General features: G+C 43.0%; 1 protein-coding gene and 1 long non-coding RNA gene across 4 annotated transcripts in view; one reads left to right on the top strand and one right to left on the bottom strand.

Moving 5' to 3' along the window:
• Nucleotides 1-21,926, top strand: part of LOC117345562 — a 305,100-nt gene that overhangs the window by 22,404 nt on the left and 260,770 nt on the right. For both annotated transcript variants that reach the window (XR_004536461.1, XR_004536460.1), the window contains exon 2: nt 4,944-5,037. This is a non-coding gene — a long non-coding RNA (uncharacterized LOC117345562). The remainder of the gene's footprint in view (nt 1-4,943; nt 5,038-21,926) is intronic.
• The window catches only part of LOC117345561 (ectonucleotide pyrophosphatase/phosphodiesterase family member 7-like), a 58,116-nt gene that overhangs the window by 17,369 nt on the left and 18,821 nt on the right, over nt 1-21,926 (bottom strand). For both annotated transcript variants that reach the window (XM_033914380.1, XM_033914381.1), the window contains exons 2-3: nt 16,779-16,924; nt 2,419-3,045 (exon numbers count right to left, since the gene is read on the bottom strand). In XM_033914380.1, coding sequence (XP_033770271.1) covers nt 2,419-3,045; nt 16,779-16,924 — 773 coding nt within the window. The remainder of the gene's footprint in view (nt 1-2,418; nt 3,046-16,778; nt 16,925-21,926) is intronic.

Raw genomic sequence — 21,926 nt, 5'->3', positions numbered from 1 at the left:
AGAGGCTACTTAATATTTCCACATTTTGGTGCCAGTCTTTACAGACATGAAAAGCATCTGGCTTCAAATGCTCTTCTGCTAATGTAATGTTTGTGCTACATACTGTTAGCTATAGGAATATCCTACTCTATGTAAGTTGTTTGACTCTACTTCGAGTCAGTAGGTAAAATAGGCAGATGCCTTGCCGGGAGGAAGGGGTATCATGCTCCTACGATATTTTCCAAAAGGCCAGTCAAAATGACCAGGTGGAAGGGACGCCCCCAGGCTAACTGTAAAATGTAATTTAGGGGGCAGGTTTCTTCACTCCAGTCTTGCTCTTAACATTCCACTCCAGTCTTACTCCCCATTCTCCTATCTTTCTACCCCCTATCTTTACTCCCTCTCTCTCTCCGTTCCCACCCAAGTCTTCTTTCTGTCCTTTCCCTTTCCCAGGGGAAAATGAGGCCTTTTCTTTAAACCATAGTAAAATTTGTAGTTACCGCAATTTTATGCAGAAATGTACTACCCGGTAACTTCAAATTTTATGTGGCAGCCAGTATGGACAGAACCATCATTTTCTAATGTAGTTCCCATGTTATAAACTTAGGCCCAGATTCTATAAAAGGAGCCTAAAGGTAGGCATCTAGATTAACACACCTAGCCAATCGAGGCACCTAACTTAATTGTTTGAAAGGCACGTGAATTGCACATAATTGGATGGTAGGTGTTTACCTTTGTAGGTGTCTACCATTTTCAGGTACATGCCTAGCCTAAGGTGCTTACATCAAAATGGTAGCTACCTATCTGAAAGTAGGCATGGTTAAGGGTGGATCGTGGATGTGTTTATAATGTAGGCGCATGTTCTGGACTTAGGTGCTGGTAGTGGCTAACTTAGGCACAGTAATTTAGGCCAACAAAACCCTAGCATAAATAGGGTATGCTTAAGCCCACTTTAGGCACCGCTAGGCACGATTCTATAAAGTGTGCTTCACTTATGAAAAGGAGCCCAAGGTGATATAGCTGAGGATCATGTTAGTGGTAGAAATACTTATAGAGAGGAGCCATGGAGGGACCAATTAAATATTGTTCCACCATTGGATTAATTTAAATATAGGCTCTCACAAGCGAAATTCTTGAAGGTGAAGTGCTAAAGATAATTTATGAATGGCACACGCTTAGCGATGCACCCCTCTGCCACTAGGTTTTAGGTACAGTTTATAGAATTGGGGTCTCAATGCATAATTTTTATGATGTGCAAATCAAAGAAGGCATGGACATAGGAGAGGTATGGGTTGTTCAGGAGCACGTCAAGCAATTAGGCACTAAGTTATAGAATACTGTCCATTATGCCCATAACTGGGAGTGTTTGGGTGTGAACATTTACACCAGCCCTTGACATGGTGTACGTACTTGCATCTAGAGTTAGGCCCTAAAGTACAGCTTATTTTAGTATTTTCTAATATCAAATATGTGTGGCATTGCCATTATAGAATTGGCACTTAGCATCCAACTTTTTTGGCGTCTTAAGTTTTAGCATCCTTTACTGAATTGGGCTCTAAGGACCCGGTTTTATATATGTCGCCTAAAAAAATCAGTGCCAGTTAGTGCAACGCTAAGTGTGAGTCTGTATAAGTTAGGTCCCATTAAAGAATCATGCTTAGGTGCTGCTAGATGTCCTAACTTTAGGCACATTCTATTTATGCCAGAGTTTTCTTGTCCTAAATGGCTGCACCTAAGTTAGGCATCTAACAGTGCCTAATTCACAAAGAGGCACCTAACTCGAAAACATGCCCACGATCTGCCCCTAAACATGCCTATAGGTATAAAATAGAATGTTCAGTATTAGTACATGCTACACCCACTAGCATGTGCTAAGCTTAAGTAAAAAGGTATCCAAACATTACTTGAAAAAGGAATGAGTAAAGTAAGGCAACGTTTTGCTAGCAAACATAGTAGTGGGGTGAAAGCTTGAAATCTAACTGTAATGACAAAGAAACTCTAAAAATAAGATAAATCTGATTCTGATATGAGGATCCTCAAGGAAGTTCCAGTAGAAATGAGAAGGAGAGAGCCAAGTACTGCATTTAAAATTACAGTAGACTCTCTGTTAACCAGAACTCATTTAACCAGAACTCTCAAGCAACCAGCAAAAAAATAAAAATCAAAGGAATACTGTAATACTTTAAAAAATAAATATATAAATAAAATCAATTTCTGGCAGAAATTTAAGTGTAAACTTGGCACGCCACACCTGCGTATGCCCACACTTTGCCTATCACATGTCTGGAAAAGCTTATGGTATGGCATAATATTAGTTAGGCCTATTTTTAATAGTAACTCTTAAGCAACCAGAAACTGCATTTATCCACCCCCATGGGTGTCGGTTAACTGAGAGTCTACTGGACACCTAAAGGTAGGTAATAACATGATTAAACTTACCCCATTAATGTTGTAACCCAGATCTGCATAAACTATGATTGGTAAAATTCTATCATTTTTAGCATAATGAAGATGAACCGGAAATTCTTCTTTCTTGTAGACATGTAGATGAGGATGAGCATTTTTCAGGGCTTGATATAACTCCTCTTCTTTTCCTGGTTTAGGTAATATCATCCCATGGCCACCATAATCCACTATATCAAATTTGGTCAAATTCTTGAAGTTAATATACTTTGACAGCAAGATTTCCTGTACATTAGGTGCTTTCTTAATGGTGGTCATTCCATGATCGGATGTAATGATGACATTAAGTTTGTCCTTTAAGTTATGTGTCTCAATGGCATTTATGAGGTAGCCAATAGTTCTATCAATTTGCCGAATAATAATTCTTCTTTCTTCAGTTTCTGGGCCCTTGAGGTGCCCCACTTGATCTGGTTCTCCATAGTACAGTGTAACAAAGTCAAAGTCTTCTTCAGTAAACCATTTCAAGACAATGTCAATATTCTCACGCCACTCAGTCTCATTAGAATCTGGATGGCTTAGGGACTCCACTAATGATCGATAGACTGATTGCCCACTGTAATTTGCACCTCCACCAGGATAATGGAATGAGCCTGTCTTTCTTCCCTGTGAATTTAAAAAGAAATTACTTATAATTTCAACTAGATTACATATTTGCTTGGTGTAAGCAGTTTGGACTAAGAATAGGAATAAGAAAAATAGTCCATCTTTTTCCTCAGCACTTAGAAATACACAAAAATGTTATATAAAGGTAGGACAGAAGATATTAATAATTTTCATATCAGCACTTCATCCATACTGTGGTTAAAACTTAAAACCTGACTTTTTGTCATAATAATTTTGGTGCCAATAATAATTTTTAAGAAAAGCATGACTGCAATTTGTCTGAATTTTAGAAAAATGTCATGTCTCTGGAAGGAGAAAATTGTATAAGCTTGTAATATTATTTGGCTAATGCCATGTTCAGTTTTCCTTTTAAATCTTAATTTGTAGCCCAAACAATATAACAAAGGCTATTAATCCCACTGTCAGTGAAACAGAGAAGGCTGCTTCTGAAATGGACTTGGCTATAGTGGGAGATTGGAACTAAAATGGACTTCATTTCTCACACATTTAAACGGAAACAATGCAGTGGGACTGGCGTGTGAGCTAAGTTGAAAATTCTGAGTCAGCACTAGATATGGTATGCCATCTTCTGACTAAACAAAATGAAATGCTCGATGAAGTCACAGGCAGTCCACGGGTTAAGAACAGGTTCCATTTTTTAAACCGTTCTTAAGTTGAATTTGTATGTAACTCGGATCCTAGTATTCTTCCCACCTTCTCCAAGACCCTCATGCATTCCTTTCCATCCATCCCACTGTTCTCTTTCCACCACATCCAACATTACTCCCTCTCATCTCTTTCCTCCCCATGCATCTCTAGCTCACTCCTCTCCCACCAACATGTCCAATAATTCTCCCTCCCTTGCCCAGCAATTATCCTCTTTCTTCATCTCCCCATGTGCACCATCTCTCTTTCCCTCTCACTCAGACACCCAATTCTTCATTTCTATTCCCTCTCCCACCTCAGTATCTCCCTCACTCCCTCCATTCTTCCATCCTATGGCTCATGCTCCCCTCCCTCACTCCATCCTGTGTCCCAAGTTCATGTCCCTTCCATCCTTTGTCCAAAGTTTATGCTACCTCCCTCCTGAGTCCCTCCTGAGTCCCAATGAGCCCCTCTCCCTCCTGAGTCCCAATGTGCCCCTCTCCCTCCCGAGTTCCAACGTGCCCCTCTCCCTCCCGAGTCCCAACGTGCCCCTTTCCCTCCCAAGTCCCAAAGTGTCCCTCTCCCTCCCCAGTTCCAACGTGTCCCTCTCCCTTCCAAGTCCCAATGTGCCCCTCTCCCGAGTCCCAACATGCCCCTCTATCCCTCTCCCTCCATTCTGTGCCCCAAGTACATTCCTCCCTCTGGCAGGTGTTTATCTTCTGGCCAGCTCCCTCCTCCTTTCAGCCACAGTGCTTCCCTGCACAAACCTATGCGTGTCCCGTGGCTGAGCTGGAAGCCTCTCTGATGTTGGAGGAAGCTCCTCCTATGTCAGAGGGAAGGTTTCCAGCTCAGCTGTGGGACACACATAGGAGCTGCTGCCCCCAGCTTTGTGCAGAGAAATGACTGCAGCTGAAAGGAGAAGGGAGCCGGTCAGAAAAAAGGTAAAAACTCACTGGAGGGAGGCACATACTTGGGGCACAGAATGGAGGGAGGGAGGGAGATAGAGAGGGGCACATTTGAACTCAAGAGGGAGGGAGAGGGGTGCATTGGGACTCGGGAAAGAGGGAAAGGGGCACGTTGGGACTCCGAAGTTAGAACAGGACCCCGTTCGTAAGTACGAGTCGGATGTAAATTGGATGTTCGTAAAACATGGACTAACTGTATCATATTTTACTATAATTCACACTCTTCAAGGTGCTGAACATAGGCAATTATTATTTCCCTAATACATGGTCTTATTCTACTTGATTCAGAAAAATGAGAAGCTGTGTATATAAGTGGGAGCTCTGCCCACAGTCTACCCTGACTCCACCCCTGTGCACCCCTTGTAAACAGCCTAGGTGTTAGGTGAGTAATAACTGCTTTAAATAAATAAATTCTTTCTAAGGTACAGGTGTATTAAAGAATAACACTTACATGAGAATATATCAATATTCTGCTTATGTGTGCAAGTACATGCATATACAGTATGAGGGGCTGCTGAGAAGTTCTCAGCCCAACCAACAAAGTTGGGGCAGTCTCCATCGAGGGCTATACACTTAGTCCAGTGATTTTCCACTTTTTATGTTCTGTCAGAAAAAATGTAGAACAAAAATAGTGGAAGATTGCTAGACTAAGAGCTGGATTCTGTAGCCAGTTCCCAAGTTGGTGGTCGCCTTAAAAGCAGTCAATCATTTGAGGGCTCTGATTACAGAATCACGCCTATTCAGTCAAGATAGGCAGCTAAAATGTAGGCCTGGAAAACCCTGTCCTACATTTCAACTGCATATGTTTGCTGCTAGACCACAGCAGCCGATCGCAGCAAGGGAATTCCCACCTCCCCATTAGCTGAGCGGCAGGGACTCACCAAAGCCGCAATTCTGTAATTGGCATCCAAATCGGATTGCCTGTCAATTGTAGGATGTCAGTTACAGAATTCCCCTGCCACGATCGGCTGCTGTGATCTAGCAGCAAAGATAAGCGGCTGAAATGTAGGCCTGGGTTTTCCAGGCCTACATTTTAGCTGCCTATCTTGAATGAATAGGTGTGACTCTGTAACCAGAGCCTAGTTTTCAGTCACCTATCTTGGCGTAAATCATGGCTGGGTAGCTGCTTTAGACTGCCGAACTCCACTTCCGGCATTGGCCACGCCTACTTTGGTGACACGCGGCCTAAAGCAGTTACCTAGCCGCAATTCCATGGCCATTACAGCTGCCTTTTATTTAGGCATCGGTAGGCACATCAACACTGCCATTTCTGACTGCATTTTTCAATTACTTAGGCATCGGCAGGGTGCCTACCAATGCCTAAATTTAGGCTCTGGTTATAGAATTTCCCCCTAAGGCCCCGATTCTATAAAGGGTGCCTAATTCATGCCTAAAGTTAGGTGTGCTTTAGGTGTCCAATCTAAGTGGTTTAATGAGTCAATTAAGGGTCTTAACAAGTGATAATTGTTACTTAGGCATCCAAGGGGTGTAGATGCCACTTTGTAGACGCAGCCACAATTTCATGGCCGCCCATGTTTAAAACTTGCGCCTAACTCAATAGATGTGGGCATGGAATGGGCATGGTTTGGGCAATGACTCAATTTGGATGTCCTTTGATTCATTTACATAGCACTGAACGACCTAGGGCACCTCAGGATCCTCCCAGGGAGGAGCCCGAGGGGCCTCAGCCAATCAGTGCCTTAGGCCCCTCCCCGTGTATCAGATGATGTACTGGGACGGGGCCTAAGGCCGCTATTAGGTGGCAGTCGGCCGGAGCAGCAGGAGGAGGAGGAGGACTTTCCTCTTGCTCCCGAAGAGTGGCGTAGCAGGAGGGTCTGGGCACCCCTCCTGCTCCCGAAGATGAGGGAGCCTTATCGCAAGGAGCAGGAGGGTCTGGGCACCCCTCCTGCTCCCAACTATTTGAAAGGTACCGGGGTGGGTGGGCCGGGTCTGACTGCCTGGGCTGGGGGTGGGCCGTGTCGGGGGTGGGGGGGGGTGAGTGCCGTGCTGCATGCAGTATTTTTTTTTTAAACACTGATGGCAGGAGGGTGTTGGCATCCCTCCTGTTTTTTTCGGGGGGTGGGGGGGGAGCAGGGCAGGCAGGAGAGCTCGGGGCCTGGGGGGGGGTGTCGGGCAGGGCTGGTGTGTCAGGCCAGTGCCTGATCTCTCTTTCCTGCTCACCGGACTCTCCTGCTCTCTGCCGCCGTTCCCCGCAGTGCAGGCCTGCTTTAAAACCACAGGCTTGCACTGCAGGGAACGGCGGCAGAGAGCAGAAGAGTCCGATAGCAGACAAGAGAGATCTGGGCAGGCAGGAGAAATCAGGGCTGAGCCCAGAGAGCCTATAGATGTAATACACAGCTCACAGTTACGTGCTGGATTGTAGGCATTGGTTATGAAGTCTCATGCCTTAGGAGCATTGCCTGGTGATATCATAAATGAGTGACTCACCTGCTCTTTCCACTGTTGTCATTGATTTCAGCCAGTGAGAAAATCCAGAGAGCCTATAGATGTAATAAATAGCTGGATCATGGGTAATGGCTGTAAAATCATTATGAATGCCACTCTGGTTATTCCTTAATGGAAGCCTACACTGATAACATCTCCTCTTAGGCTGCTTCTCCTGTCACTACTGTCAGGGTGTGCGCATGAGCGGGGATCGCTCTGGCCGTGGGTAGGGGGCGTGTTAACGATCGTCCCCATTTGCATGCCGGCCTTTACTGAATTCGTCGGCTGGCATGCAAACGGAAACGGATTGTGCACGATTTGGAGTTTTAGTGAATTTGGGCCATGGTTGCTCTTCTTTGATCCTTTTCTAGTGCTGCTATATCTTTCTTGAGATAAGGAGACCATTGTCCTGCAAAGATCTCAGTGTTTGATTTGGTGTTTATGGTATGGTCAAGGATTGTAAGTAATTAGCCCCCTCAGTTACTAACACATAGCGTGGGTTCTAGCACCACCAGCAGCGGTAACTGCTCTGACACTCATAGGAAGTCTCTGAGCGTCGGAACAGTTACCGCCGCTGCCGGCGTTAAAACCCATGCTATGCGTTAGTAAAAGAGGGGGTAGGTTCTGAAATATGTAATGCTTTATGTGTCAAAACTAAGATCTTAATACATATTAATATGAATTTATGACTAGAAGCTCCAGGGATTGGTTCCAATTACCGCCTTGTGAGTCATGAACTGGATCACCCCCCCACACACACACACACACACTGTAGAACTATAATCAGTAGCTGTTCTTTCTCAAATAGATTATTACTGCACAACCTTTGTGCACATCAAACCTAGGAAAATTTCACATTAAACTCTACATCAGTTTCTTAGTGAAGTATAGATCATTGTGTCTCCTCATAGGTTTTCAATATGTGTAGCAGTAGGGTGCATACCTGTGTGCAGTGATGGAAGGAATTCATTTTTATAAAGACTCGCAAGGGGCCTTACATCATCCCATTTAGTGCTTTGGGGTGTTTTTTTTTCCTACCAGTGGGCTTACCACTTCAGCCTGTACTTGTGATAGAATCTTGACCCCCATTTGTTTCAGTAAAAAAAAAAAAAAAAGATGTGTTTACTTTATCAAACGTTAATGCTTCGGTATCTGCAAAATCTTGTTATTGTAGACTAGGAAGCAAAGTGAGTTTGTTGGTAGTATTCTCTGTGGAAGATAACGCAGGCCTTTTTTTAAAGAATAGTAAGTTACATTCAAGTTCAGTAGACATTCCCTTCCCCCACCCCCCAGAGTTTGTATAGGTCACTCATATCCGCACATAAACTAATTAGCCAATTAAACGCTAGTAATCAATAATTGGTGTTAAGCATTTAAGTGGTAGTAATTAGGACTTAAAATGCCAATCTACTGTACGCCCTTTTCTATAACATGCATGCTTAAATTATAGAGGGGTCCTTTTACTAAGGCACGCTAGCTGTTTTAGCACGCACACTAAACGCTAATGTGTCCAATATATCCTATGGATTCACTAAGCATTTTAGCATGGCTTTAGCATGTGCTAATCGCTAACACATCCCTAGGATAACATGCACGCGTTAGCATTGAGCGCATGTTTAGTGTGCACTAATATTTAGCGCACGCTAAAAAGCTTAGCGCACCTTTGTAAAAGAGGGGAATAGTGTCCAGTGTAATAGGGGGTGTGGCCATGAGGAAAATTGGTGGGTTGGGGCATTCCCAGAAATTAGGCACCATTTTGTAGACTAAGGCTTGGATTCTGTAAATGGTGCCGTTACCAGCGGCTGCCTTAAAAAGGGTCACAGATCGCATGTCAATCATGTAAGCACCATTTACAGAATCACAGCTATTTACAGCTATTTACAGCTATCACAGCCCCATTTACAGAATCACAGCCCCATTTACAGAATCACAGCCCAGGACGGGCGCCCTATACAGAATTGGGCTTATGCTCACCCCAAATAAACCCGATTCTGTAGCCGACGTCCATGTTATGGATGCCGGTTACAGAACTGGGTTACTGTAGACGCTGACGCTATACTTATCGCGGCAAGGGATCTCCCTGCTGTGATAAGTATAGCGGCTGCGGCTGCAAGTACCCCCCCGAACAATCACAGCAGGAGAGAGCCCAACCCCACACGTAGATCGCAGCAGTAAGGAGTCCCCCTGAATGATTGCGGCAGGAGGTAGCCCATCCCCTCCTGCTGGACCCCCCCAATGAACCCCCCACCCCTCCCTGATGATCGCCGGAAGAGGGTGCCCAACCCCTCCTGCCGAACCCCCCCCATGAACCCCACCACCCCTCCCGAAAGATCGCCGGCAGGAGGGTACCCAACCCTTCCTGCCGGCCCCCCCAATGACCCCCCTCCCTGGACCCCTGCAATGAAACTCCCATCCCCAGACCCCCCAACGGAAACTCCTGACCCCCCTCCACGGAACCCCCGGTCTCTCCTTGAAAAGTGTCCGGACGGACGGGTCTTCCCACTGTCCGGCTGGCAGGCCCACCTCTGTCCAAATGAGGTGGACCCACCCCTCTCCGACCCATCCTGCATGAGCCTAAGGCCTGATTGGGCCAGGCGCCTAAGGCCCCTCCTATGGGCGGAGCCGAAATGGGTATAAATTGTCACATTTACATTTTAGTCATGGGGCCGGCCACACTGCATAGTCCAAAAACCATGCCTAACTTTAGGCACGATTAATAAAATATTTATCTATTCATTTTTCTATACCAATCTCCCAGGAGAGCTCAGAATGGTTTACAGGAATTTATTCAGATAAGCAAGCATTTTTCCCTGTCTGTCCGGGTGGATTAAGTGACTTGCCCAGGGTCACAAGGAGCAGCGTGGGTTTGAACCCTTTATTCTGCACCAATTTTTTCCAGCACCAAATATGGAATTTAGTCTAAAATGTGTACTAAGCTAGTATTTTATAAAGGTGACATTAATGCATGGCCATTAACAAAAATTGTGTAGGTGGTAAGGGCTCATGCGCTAGTCAGTTAGTACATGGTTGGAGCAGACATGTCTACTCTCCACTCAATTATGCTCCTGCAGAAAAAAAAAAAAAAGATTTTTTAGCACCATGGGACAACTCAGTGCGCCCTGCGATATACCATTTTAACCTGCGGTAAGCAAGAGTTAGTGCTTATTGTAGCTTGGAAATAGGGCACCTTTATTCTTTGTGAATAGAACTGCCTGAATTGGTTCCTTGTTAATGGGGGCATTGTACCGGTTCTTTATTTCCATGCTAGAAAGCCTGCTCTTTCTCCCAGCTTATTTATGAGAGTTGTTATAAATAGGGATTAAGTTTCAGGGGAGACTTACCCAGAGGGTAGTAAACTTTGGTAGATGACTACTCTCCTACAGACTATTGGATTTTCACTGCTCTGCGGGGAATTGCAGTGGAGTTGAAGCCATTTTTTCTTTCCAGTTTAAAACAGGAAAAAAGCCCCAAACAAACCATTGGCAATTCAGTTGACAGCTAAGATGATCACAGTTGTGAAGATACCTTTTTTTGTTCTGTCAGCTCTGATTTGTATTTAATTCCTGGGGAGATGTTAGTGTCTAAATGTTTTGAAATGTTTCTACAGTATCTATTCAGTTTTAATACATATCAACTATGCTAATCTCTCTATTCATTGACTACTGGCATGGCAGTACTTTTAATAGCCATGATCAGGCATTTCAACATCAGCAATATGCACCAAGGGAGTAATTTTATAAGTGAGTCGAGTGTATAGAACAGTGTTGTACATGCTCAGAAAAGCACTTATGACCTGATATATACTAGCATAAAAACAGGGGCTCAGAAAGCACTATGGATCAGTACTGAGCAGCACTGGTCCAGTAAGCATCACCTGTTCAGATAAGTACCACTGACCACAGTGGTAAGCAGTCGGAGCCTTCTGGTGATTTGCCCCACCCCCCTAAAGGTCCTGAGAGCACTGTCTGAATTTGATTGGTCAAGCAGGCAACAGGCAGATAAGCACATAAGCAATGCCTCCACTGGGTCAGACCCGAGGTCCATCGTGCCCAGTAGTCCGCTCACGCGGCGGCCCAACAGGTCCAGGACCTGCGCAGTAGCCCCCTATCTATACCCCTCTATCCCTTTTTCCAGCAGGAAATTGTCCAATCCTTTCTTGAACTCCAGTACCGTACTCTGTCCTATTACGTCCTCTGGAAGTGCATTCCATGTGTCCACCACACGCTGGGTAAAGAAAAACTTCCTAGCATTTGTTTTGAATCTGTCCCCTTCCAATTTTTCCGAATGCCCTCTTGTTCTTATATGTTTTGAAAGTTTGAAGAATCTGTCCCTCTCTACTTTCTCTATGCCCTTCATGATCTTGTAGGTCTCTATCATGTCTCCTCTGAGTCTCCGCTTTTCCAGGGAGAAGAGCCCCAGTCTCTCCAATCTTTCAGTGTATGAAAGGTTTTCCATGCCCTTAATCATTTGTGTCGCTCTCATCTGAACCCTCTCAAGTATTACCATATCCTTCTTAAGGTACGGTGATCAATACTGAACACAGTACTCCCAGGTGCGGGCGCACCATTGCCCGATACAACGGCAGGATGACTTCTTTTGTTCTGGTCGTAATACCCTTCTTAATAATACCCAACATTCTGTTTGCCTTCTTCGCGGCTGCTGTGCATTGTGCCGTTGACTTCATTGTTGTGTCCACCAGTACACCCAAATCTCTTTCAAGGTTACTTCCCTCTAATACTAATCCCCCCATTTGGTAGCTGAAAATCGAGTTCTTTCTCCCTATATGCATGACCTTGCATTTCCCTACATTGAAGTTCATCTGCCATTTATTCGCCCACTCCTCCAGTTTGTTTAGGTCCCTTTGTAGGTCCTCACACTCTTCCATAGTTCTAACCCTTCTACAGAGTTTAGTGTCATCCGCAAATTTTATAACTTCACATTTCGTCCCCGTTTCCAGGTCATTAATAAATACATTGAACAGCAGCGGTCCGAGTACAGACCCCTGCGGAACTCGGCTCGTGACCTTCCTCCAGCCCGAGTAGTGACCCTTCACTCCAACCCTCTGTCTTCTGCCTGCCAACCAGTGTTTGACCCATCTGTGTACTTCCCCTTCCACCCCGTGGTTCCACAGCTTCCTAAGTAGCCGCTCATGGGGTACCTTGTCAAAGGCCTTTTGGAAGTTGAGGTAAATGATGTCTACGGGTTCCCCTTTGTCCAACTGGCTGTTTACCCCCTCAAAGAAGTGCAGTAAGTTTGTTTGGCACGATCTTCCCTTGCAGAAGCCATGTTGGCTCGCTTTCATCGGCCCATTTTTTTCGATGTGCTCACAGATGCTGCTCAGCTAATCAAATTCAGATTAGTACAGTCAGGGTCTTCAGGGGGGTTTGGAGTATCCCTAGTGCAAGAGTCCTGCTTTTTTTGGGGGGGGGAGGGGTTACTTTTGTTTGATGCAGTTTGACTGGTTGAGCAGGCTGTTTACTCAGGATATCATAAGAACATAAAAATAGCCTTACTGGATCAGACCAAAGGTTCATCAAGCCCAGTAGCCCATTCTCACGGTGGCCAATCCAGGTCACTAGTAACTGGTCAAAACCCAAAGAGTAGCAACATTCCATGCTACAAATCAAGAAAAAAGTAAACAAAGAAATAAAAAAGCAGGGCTGTACAGCTGGGGCTTCACTGAATCCCCTGAAAGCCCTCATTGCACTCCTCTGACTGACCAGGATATTCAGCGGCACTATATGAAAAGTGCTGTTCCATATCCTTACCTCAGCACTATCTACATCAGTGTTCTTCAACCTTTTTACACCCGTGGACCGGCAGAAATAAAATAATTATTTTGTGGACCGGCAAACTACTAGGACTAAAATTTAAAAACCCCGTTTACGCCCCATCTCCGCGAGCTCGGTTCCCGCAAACCATCTGAACCCATCTGCACAAGCCGCAATTATGATTTTATATTGAACGTATTAAAGTATAAAAAGAAACAATATTCTGAACAATTGTGATTTTATAAATACAAATATACAGAGCACGGACCAACAAAACCCCTGTCTCCCCTCCCCTTCACATATATCCCCTCTACTATCAAGAAAACTGAACAAGCCAAGTTATTATAGAATTCTACATAGAAATATCATGTTAACAGAATACTGCAGTCCCCAGTTATGTCTCTAGCAGGATATATATTTCAAATCTGATATATTCTAATGACAAAATAAAAATAAAATTTTTTTTTCTACCTTTTGTTGTCTCTGGTTTCTGCTTTCATCTTCTTTTCACTCTTTTCCTTCCAGCATCTGCCCGTTCCATCCAATGTCTGCTCTCTCCCCCTTCCATATGTATCTGACTTCTTTCTATGCCCCTCTTCCCTGTCCATCCAGCCTGTTCCTCCTCTCTCCTTTTTACATCATTCATTCCAGCTTCACTGCCTTCTTCATTTTTATCTCTCCTACACCAGATCTAGCATCTTTATCCCTCTCTCATTTCTCTGCTGACCCCCCTTTCCAGCATCAATGTCTCTCTACTTTCTCATTCCTCTCTCTCCCCTTTCCCTCATCTGATCTCTCCATTCCACCCTGACCCCCCCTTCCCCTCCTGTAATCTCCCTGCCAGCTGTTTCCTTCCTTTTTCTTTCTCCCTTCCCTCCTTCCTTTTTCCCTTCTCCCTTCCCTCCTCCCTCTATCCAACATTAACTCTCTTCCCATCCCTTTCCCTCCTCCCCTCCCAGCAGCATCTCTCCTTCTCCCTTCCCTCTTCCCTCTATCCAACATTAACTCTCTTCCCATCCCTTTCCCTCCTCCCCTCCCAGCAGCATCTCTCCTTCTCCCTTCCCTCTTCCCTCTATCCAACATTAACTCTCTTCCCATCCCTTTCCCTCCTCCCCTCCCAGCAGCATCTCTCCTTCTAATTCTCTCCAAGTCCAGTAACAACTCTCCTTTTATCCAGCAGCTTCCCAGCCTCCTACAGTGGCTTCCTCCCCTTCCAGCAGCTCTCAGTACTTGCCTGCAGGAAGTTGCCGATAAATCACTGCCCTGGCAAGTAGGAGAGCTGGTGGGAGGGGAGACAGCCACTGTGAAGGCTCCCCAGGATCTTGCTTGCACACGCTGACCATCTCCCTCCACCTGCAGCTGTATCTGCAGCTCTCTCCATTCTACTCGCGACTTCCCCGCGGCCCTCTTCATCAACTCGGCAGGGGCGGCGATCAAGACAGGCTGCCGACATCGGGACCTTCACTCTCTGAGTTCCGCCTATTTTGTTTCAACTTCCTGTCTCCTAACAGGCGAGACTCAGAGAGGGAAAGCCCCGATGTTGGCAGCCTGTCTTGATCGCCTGAGGCTGGGAGGAACATTAGTCGGGAGGAACCGCAGTCGGCAGGAAATTTAACTGCTGACTGGATCTCGCCGGCCCTGCGCAGACCGGCAGAAATTTTCTGTGGACCGGCGGTTGAAGAACTGTGATCTACATAGTGCTGGACTGGTAGGAGGGCAAAAATAGAAGTTTATCCCCAAATTCTACCTTATTTCCTTTGATTTTGTTTTATTTCTAAATATTACCTATAAAAAGAGCTAAAATATTGTGTGCACAAATTTGGGCATGCACCTAATATGCATTTGCAATTTAACTGAATAACGAGCCAATCAATTCACAATTATTGATGCTAATTTGTTTTACATTGCATAATACCAGCTAGAGTTCAAAGCGGTTAAGAAAAGAAAGACTGAACAACCATCGAGAATTACATCGAATCCATAATCAAACTACTCACAGCACAAAGTTCCTAAATAAATATGAAGTACATAATCAAAACGAAAATATGTCTAAAAACCCACCTAAAAGATGATCAAAAAGACAAGTTGTCTAAGTACCGATAATTGAAACGGGTTTTAGACATACCTAGAGGCAGCTTAGGCCTTTTGACTGCCGCTGTGTGCCCAAAGTGAAAAGGGGTATTTTGGGAGGAATGGTGTGGGCGGGATGTGAGCCGACCAAACATAGTCACGCAGCAGCAATAATTGAAAATTTGACAAGGTTGCCTGGATGGAACTTATACGTTTTGTCTTAGACCAAGTCAAACAGGTATAAGTTCCAGATTGGGCCGCTGAGCTAGTTGTGGCTGCCATGGGATGCCCAATCTCTCCTGCTGGACACCCCCCAGAACCCCCAAAAGTTTGCTGGCAAGAGAGATACCCAATCTCTCCTGCTGACTTCTCCCCCTCCCCCCCGAAAGTTCACCATCAAAAGAGAAGCCCAGTCCCTCGACCCCAACCCCCCCAAAGGTAGCCCATCCGGACTCCCAAAGCCCACTTTTCTTGACACTTTTAATTTCAATGAGACAAATGCATCTAGCAAATGGGCACAAGTATAGAGAATCCAAGCCATTGTGACATCACCAATGAGGTTGGCTCTTAGGCACTGGTAGAATGTGGCATTATGACATCATAATACGAGGGGCCGCTGAAAAGTTCTCAGCCCAGCCAAGAAGAGAATGATGTGGAGCCATGAAACTTCCAAGTTATTCCACACTTTTCTTAACACTTTTCAGCTGCCCCACGTAGAGATCTGATGGAAGGAAAGCTTAATAAAAATGTCTGTCTTCCCATCCACTTTACCCCCCCCTCCTGACCTACTTGTTCAGGGCTCTGGTGTTCAAGGGGTAATGAAGGAGCAATGCCCACTTGGCCTTGCTCGATGCTGTCTGCTCTTCAAAACGGATGCCGTGACTTCTAGTGGAAGCCTCATGGTACTTCAGGGACTCAAAGGTAGGCCTAGTAACCTATTGGGAGGGAGTGAAGGGGGGGGGGAGTAGGCTGAGACCAGATTAGGTTTTCTTCAGATGGTAGGATCTTAAGGGGGGATTGGAAAGTTCTGGAAGGTGGGAGGGACATAAGAAGGGTGGGCCGCTGGACCTATTTGGCTGCTATCCAGAGGATAACCAGGCACTGACAAATATTCAGACTGGTGCCCGGTTAACCTCACCACATAAAATTAGTATAGCCTTTTTTCTACCCTAGTTTTATGAAGTACCTAGCCAGTAAGCGGTCTGAATACTACTGCTAGCCTCCTAAGTCACTGCCCTGCCCAAACTCTGCCCACCCTTAACCTTATCACTTAGGGGATGACTGGTAGCAGGAATATTTGGCAATACCGTCTAGTTAGGTGTGGCAGAATATCTCTGCTTAGCCCTGAACTCAGGAACCTCTCTGGGCCATTTAAATAGCTATCCCTAAATGCAACACTAAGGGCTCTTTTTACTAAGGTGTGCTAGCGTTGTTAGCGTGCGCTGAAGATTAGTACGCACAAACCCCGCGCTAAATGAAAAATACTAACGCAAACTCTATGGAGGCGTTAGCATCTATTGCGCACGACATTGTTGCACGTGCTAAAACCGCTAGCGTACCTTAGTAAAAGGAGCCCTAAATTGATTTAATGCACATTAATTTCTGCTTTAAAATGCATTAATTTAATGCACATTAGATAGTTTGAACATGTTTTCATTTTTAAAAATTAAAACAATTGTATAAATTAACCACAAAAGTCCAAATATTGGAAAAATGTTTGAACAAATGGAAAATGACCTGGAAATGTTTTCCTTGTACACTTCCTTACTCATTGACAGTTTTTCATATTTTTAAAATATGGACAAGAAAATATACAATTGAGATTCTGATGTAATACCTGATTCTGAGCTGTAATCCACAGGGGCAGTACCCCATTGTCCCACCATTCTGTTTTGTTTTGTGTTTCTTTAAAAGAAAACTTTTTCAGTGTTTGAGGATTAAACATCATGTTGTGAATAACGCCATGCTCTTCCACCCAACGACCTATAGAACAGGAAAGGAAAAAAGTAAGGCAAACATATGGTAGCAAACAGGATGTCCTCACAGTGCAACAATGATAATAAGAACATAAGAAGCGCCAACTCTGGTTCAGACCTTCGGTCCATCAAGTCTGGCGATCCGCACACGCGGAGGCCCTGCCAGGTGTACACCTGGCATAATTTTTAATCACCCATATCCTTCTATGCCTCTCGTAAGGAGATGTGCATCTAGTTTGCACGGATGTTGCCAGATGCTAACTATTGAAATACCTTTGAGAAATCATTGGTAGTTATATAGTTGTTTATTTTTCTTTTTTGGGGTTTTTTTTTTTTTTAATCTTTATTGATTTTCAAACTTTGATAATGCAATACAATTGGTAAATCATAAATACTGTATGGAATGCACTAATAGCTATACAATTATTACATTAAACAATCATTTACTCCCATCCTCATCTTAATTATTAATACAATAATACATATGATGTGATTTCAATATTATAATTAAATATTTTAACTCCTCAACGTACATTTCCCTCCCCCTACCCACCCTCCCTGGATGTGTAAAGAAATCTAATGAAAAGGGAAGAAACATGGCCCTTACTGTAATGCAACAAAAGTAGTCAATGGACTCCATATATCATTAAAGAACTTAATAGTCCCCAAACGTTCCGCCATCATTCTTTCATACTTGTACGTGGTATACACATTTACCCACCAAAAAGTATAATTAATCCTGTCATAGTTCTTCCAATTATTAAATTTATAGGAGTGACTTTTCTGAGAGAAATACGTTTCTAAAAGCATAGTTGGTACTCATCTGGTGATTTATATCAGAGTCTATCATACCCAAGGAAACTGACATATACTTCACCAAATAAAACAAAACATAAAGGACAAAGGTGACACCTTTTTTATTGGACCAACAATACATTTTAGCCCGGATTTTATAAACTGCACCATTGTCGGCGGCCACTTTATAAACAGCTGCCAATCATGTGCCAATCATGCAATAGTGTCATTTATAAAATCGCAGCTTTGGAAAAGGAAAGCGCCGGAAATGTAGGCCAGGGTTTTGAAGGCCTACATTTCCAGCATTAGCCATGCCTACAGTGGTGTTAGGCATTGTAAAACGCCTCTATAGATACAATCTGGGTGATGTTTTCTAGGCCTCAGTAGGCGCCTACATTTTTGCTTTCAAATGCATTTTTTTCTAACAGCATTTTCAACTTAAGAGGCACTGATAGGGTGCCTATTGGCACCTAACTCTCCCCCCCCCCCCCTTTTAGCTAAGCTGCAGTAGAAGTTTCTAAATGCTCTGATGATGCTCCAACGCTCATAAATTCCTGTTAGCGTCAGAGCATCGTTGGAGTAGTTAGCGCTTCAGGCCATAGAAGAAACCTCTAAGGCGGCCTAGTAAAAGAGGACCTAAAGTTGTCATTTATGGAACCCAGGCCTCTTTGACTAGCTTTTGATGATAATCAAAAATGGTATTAGGTTAGTCCAATAAAAAAGGTATCACCTTTTTTACTTTGTTTTATTTCTATTTAATGCCTTTAAAAATGGACTAACAGAGCTAGCACACCATTTTATTTACCAAGGTACAAATTTGCCCAGAGATTGAATTGAACAGCAGGCTATAACATATGGGCCATAGTCTCAAGGCAAAAGGAACTCAGAATGAGTAGCTGGTAAGCTTGTGGCCCAAAACTGACCTTTTTGGCTTGGGATATTATGTTCTGAAAGAGAGAATATTAATAGCAAAAGGCTTGATATATGGTTTTTGCTATCAACCACTCACTCTCTAAAAGTAAATTAGATTTCTTCTCCCCCCCCCACCCCCCGAAACAGAAGGAAAACATTTTTCAGTTAATGACAGGATACACCAAGATAAATATCACTGAAATGTTATTTACTTCTGTTTAATTATGCTGGCTATATTAATGACAGAAGATATTACTATTTAATGAAACTCATTACAGTCCTCTATACTGCTACCTTCCATTAAAAGTAGAAATGTGCAAGTTTTATGGATTGATGTTTAATTGAGCATTTCTACATTGAAATATTTTTTTGTCTGCAGTACAGCATGTGTGGAACTACTTCTAATAGTGGTCACATTTTAAATCAGAGATTGATATCTATGCTAGAGAATGACACGGGGACAAATTTATCCCCACCCCATGGAATCTATCTCGATCCCCATTCCATCCCTGTGCGTTTTATCCATGTCTCTGCCCCATCCTTGCAAGCTCTGTCCTCATCAGCACTAGCCTTGAACACTTTAAAATCATAAGTATTCGAGACGTGTGCAGATAAGGACAGAATTTGCAGGGATAGAGCAAGGACAGGGATAGAACTTGTAAGGACGGGAAGGGTGTTGAAGATAGATTCTGCAGGGACAGCAACAAATTTCTCTCCATGTCATACTCTAATCTATTCTACAGATAGCCAGAAAATCCAAATATACAATATCAACTGGCTCACCTTTATCCACATGTTCATCTAACCCTTCAAAGAAATACAGTAGATTGGTGAGGCAAGATTTCCTTTGACTAAATCTGTTAGCTTTCTCTCATAAATCCATGCTTATGTCTATGTTCTGTTATTTTGTTCTTTATAATAGTCTTTACCAATTTGCCTGGCACTGACGTCAGACTCACTGGTCTATAATTTCCCAGATCACCTCTGGAACCCTTTTTGAAAATCGGCATCATGTTAGCCAGCCTCTAGTCTTCCAGTTACTATGCTGCTTTTTAAAGAAAATTACTAACAATAGCTCTGCAAGTTCATTTTTCAATTCTTTCAACACTCTGGGATATATAACATCCGGTGCAGGTGATTTGCTACTATTCAGTTTGTCAAATTGACCCATTACATCATGTATGAGTTTCTCTGATTCCTCAGAATTGAATGGCACAAAGAAAGAAATCCAACTGAACTAGACGTCAAGCAACAGAAAACCAAAGAAAAATACTGCAGAGACGATGTACTTAATGCCAAGTTTTATTTCTATTAATGAACATTGTTTTTCAATGTGGTCTACCTTGGTGATAAGGGAATAAGGACCCGACATGATCCATGTTTCGATTAACACATCTTCCTCAGGGTCCTATTATAAAATGTATGGAACAATGTTACTCTGTATTTTTATGATTTTATTATCACTGTTATGATCCATGGCAGCACATATATCACAAAGGATTGTCCCTACTTCATGTGTCGTGTCCACATATCACGAGATTTTACTACACCATGTATCACTAAATCTCATACAAGTTGGTGACCATCTCCACTTTCACCTATTTCACATGTCTTTGATATACTTACACAGAGTAACATTGTCCCATACATTTTCTAATAGGACCCCTGAGGAAGATCTGTTAATCGAAACACGGACTGTGTCAGGTCCTTGTTCCCTTATCACCAAGGTGGACCACATTGAAAAAACAATGTTCTATAATAGAAATAAAAACTTTGCATCAAGTACATCGTCTCTTTCATAAGAATTGAGTACAATTTATGGCACCAGTATCTCCCACACATCTTCCTCAGTGAAGACCGAGGCAAAGAATTCATTTAATCTCATGTGCCTTCCTTTTTTTTCTGAATTTATCGGTTTTATAAACATGGTAAAATATTTCATAAAGTTATATGACTTCCATTTATACTAGATACAGATAAATAAACACTGCGACCAAAGGATAGCAAAAATACTCAAAGCATCTCGATATATTAGCTGTTTTACTGATTGCTTCACAATAGGATCCCTGTGGAAGGCCCGCAAGCTGAAACACAGCCCATGTTGCATCCATCTTCAATCAAGTGCATGTATAGCATAGTACCATTTTTGAAATATTGAATTAAACACCTGGTTATATTTTATCCTGGCTCATCTAGTGTGATCATTCCCACTGACATGCTTCATCATTTGTTATTTTTTTGTAGGATTATTTGTTTCCTCCTTTTTTTTGTGAGCTTAGCTGTCTTCAACAACATTCATCATCTTATATGGAATTCCCTCCCTCTGGACTTCTATTCAAAATTATAATTTACAACACACTTTTTCATAAGAAAGCCCAATCCAACACCAGTACCTGATTCATTTGTTTGTAACATTTTTTTGTTACCCTGTTATGGCATCACAAGTGTAGTCTTGTCTCTTTTGTATTTCCTTCCTTTTTTTATACATTTTACAATTTAATTTAATTCATATTCTCTTCTTCTCTTATATTATAACATCTGGAATGTAACCTAGGCCTCCTAATGTCTCTCTCCTTTTACCTCCCCCAACATTTGTACACCTCTTAGATATTTTATATAATTTGCAGTAAAACAAATAAAGGCAAACTATGAACTATGAGTTACGTCTTGGCCCTTTATTTTTTTTCTTGGTTTGTTTCCTATTTTGAAAAACATTCACAATAGATGAAGCTGAATGGTAACATTTCAAAATGGAATTTCTCCGTAGACAAGAGAATCGCAGGGATCTGCCCTATCTGCAATACTGTATTGCTTAGTGTGGATTTGCAGCCACTATGTAACCTGCTATAGAAATGCAATCCAATGTACATTAATGAATACTGGAGAGTGTACATAGTCAAAAAGTTGGTTGATCTTCAGTATAAATGAAGAGTTAAAACAAAGGGAAACAAAAGAGGAGATCGGTGGTGCTCAATCTTTTTATTCACTCAAGACCCAACACTGATTGGCTTTTTAAAGTCATCCCATTATTTAGATTTTGGTTTTACATTATAAGAGAACATTTGCAAAATAGTGCTCCTCACTGAGTAAAAGACCCCTGAGGCAGGCCTTATGTCTGAAACATGTACGGATTGGGACTTGAGTGAATAAAAATATTGAGCACCACATGTCTCTTCTTTTGTTTATCTTTGTTCTACCTTGACTCTTGTTTGGGTGTAAATGAAGAGTTAGCCATTTTGTTTCATAAATTCTTGGGTTTTTTCCTGAACATTGAATGCATGCACAAACCATTTGCATAAGTC

Source organism: Geotrypetes seraphini, chromosome 11, assembly GCF_902459505.1.
Source record: "Geotrypetes seraphini chromosome 11, aGeoSer1.1, whole genome shotgun sequence".
Taxonomy (NCBI): domain Eukaryota; kingdom Metazoa; phylum Chordata; class Amphibia; order Gymnophiona; family Dermophiidae; genus Geotrypetes; species Geotrypetes seraphini.
The sequence above is the reverse complement of the archived record's forward strand: the minus strand, read 5'-3'. Positions and strand labels throughout refer to the sequence as shown.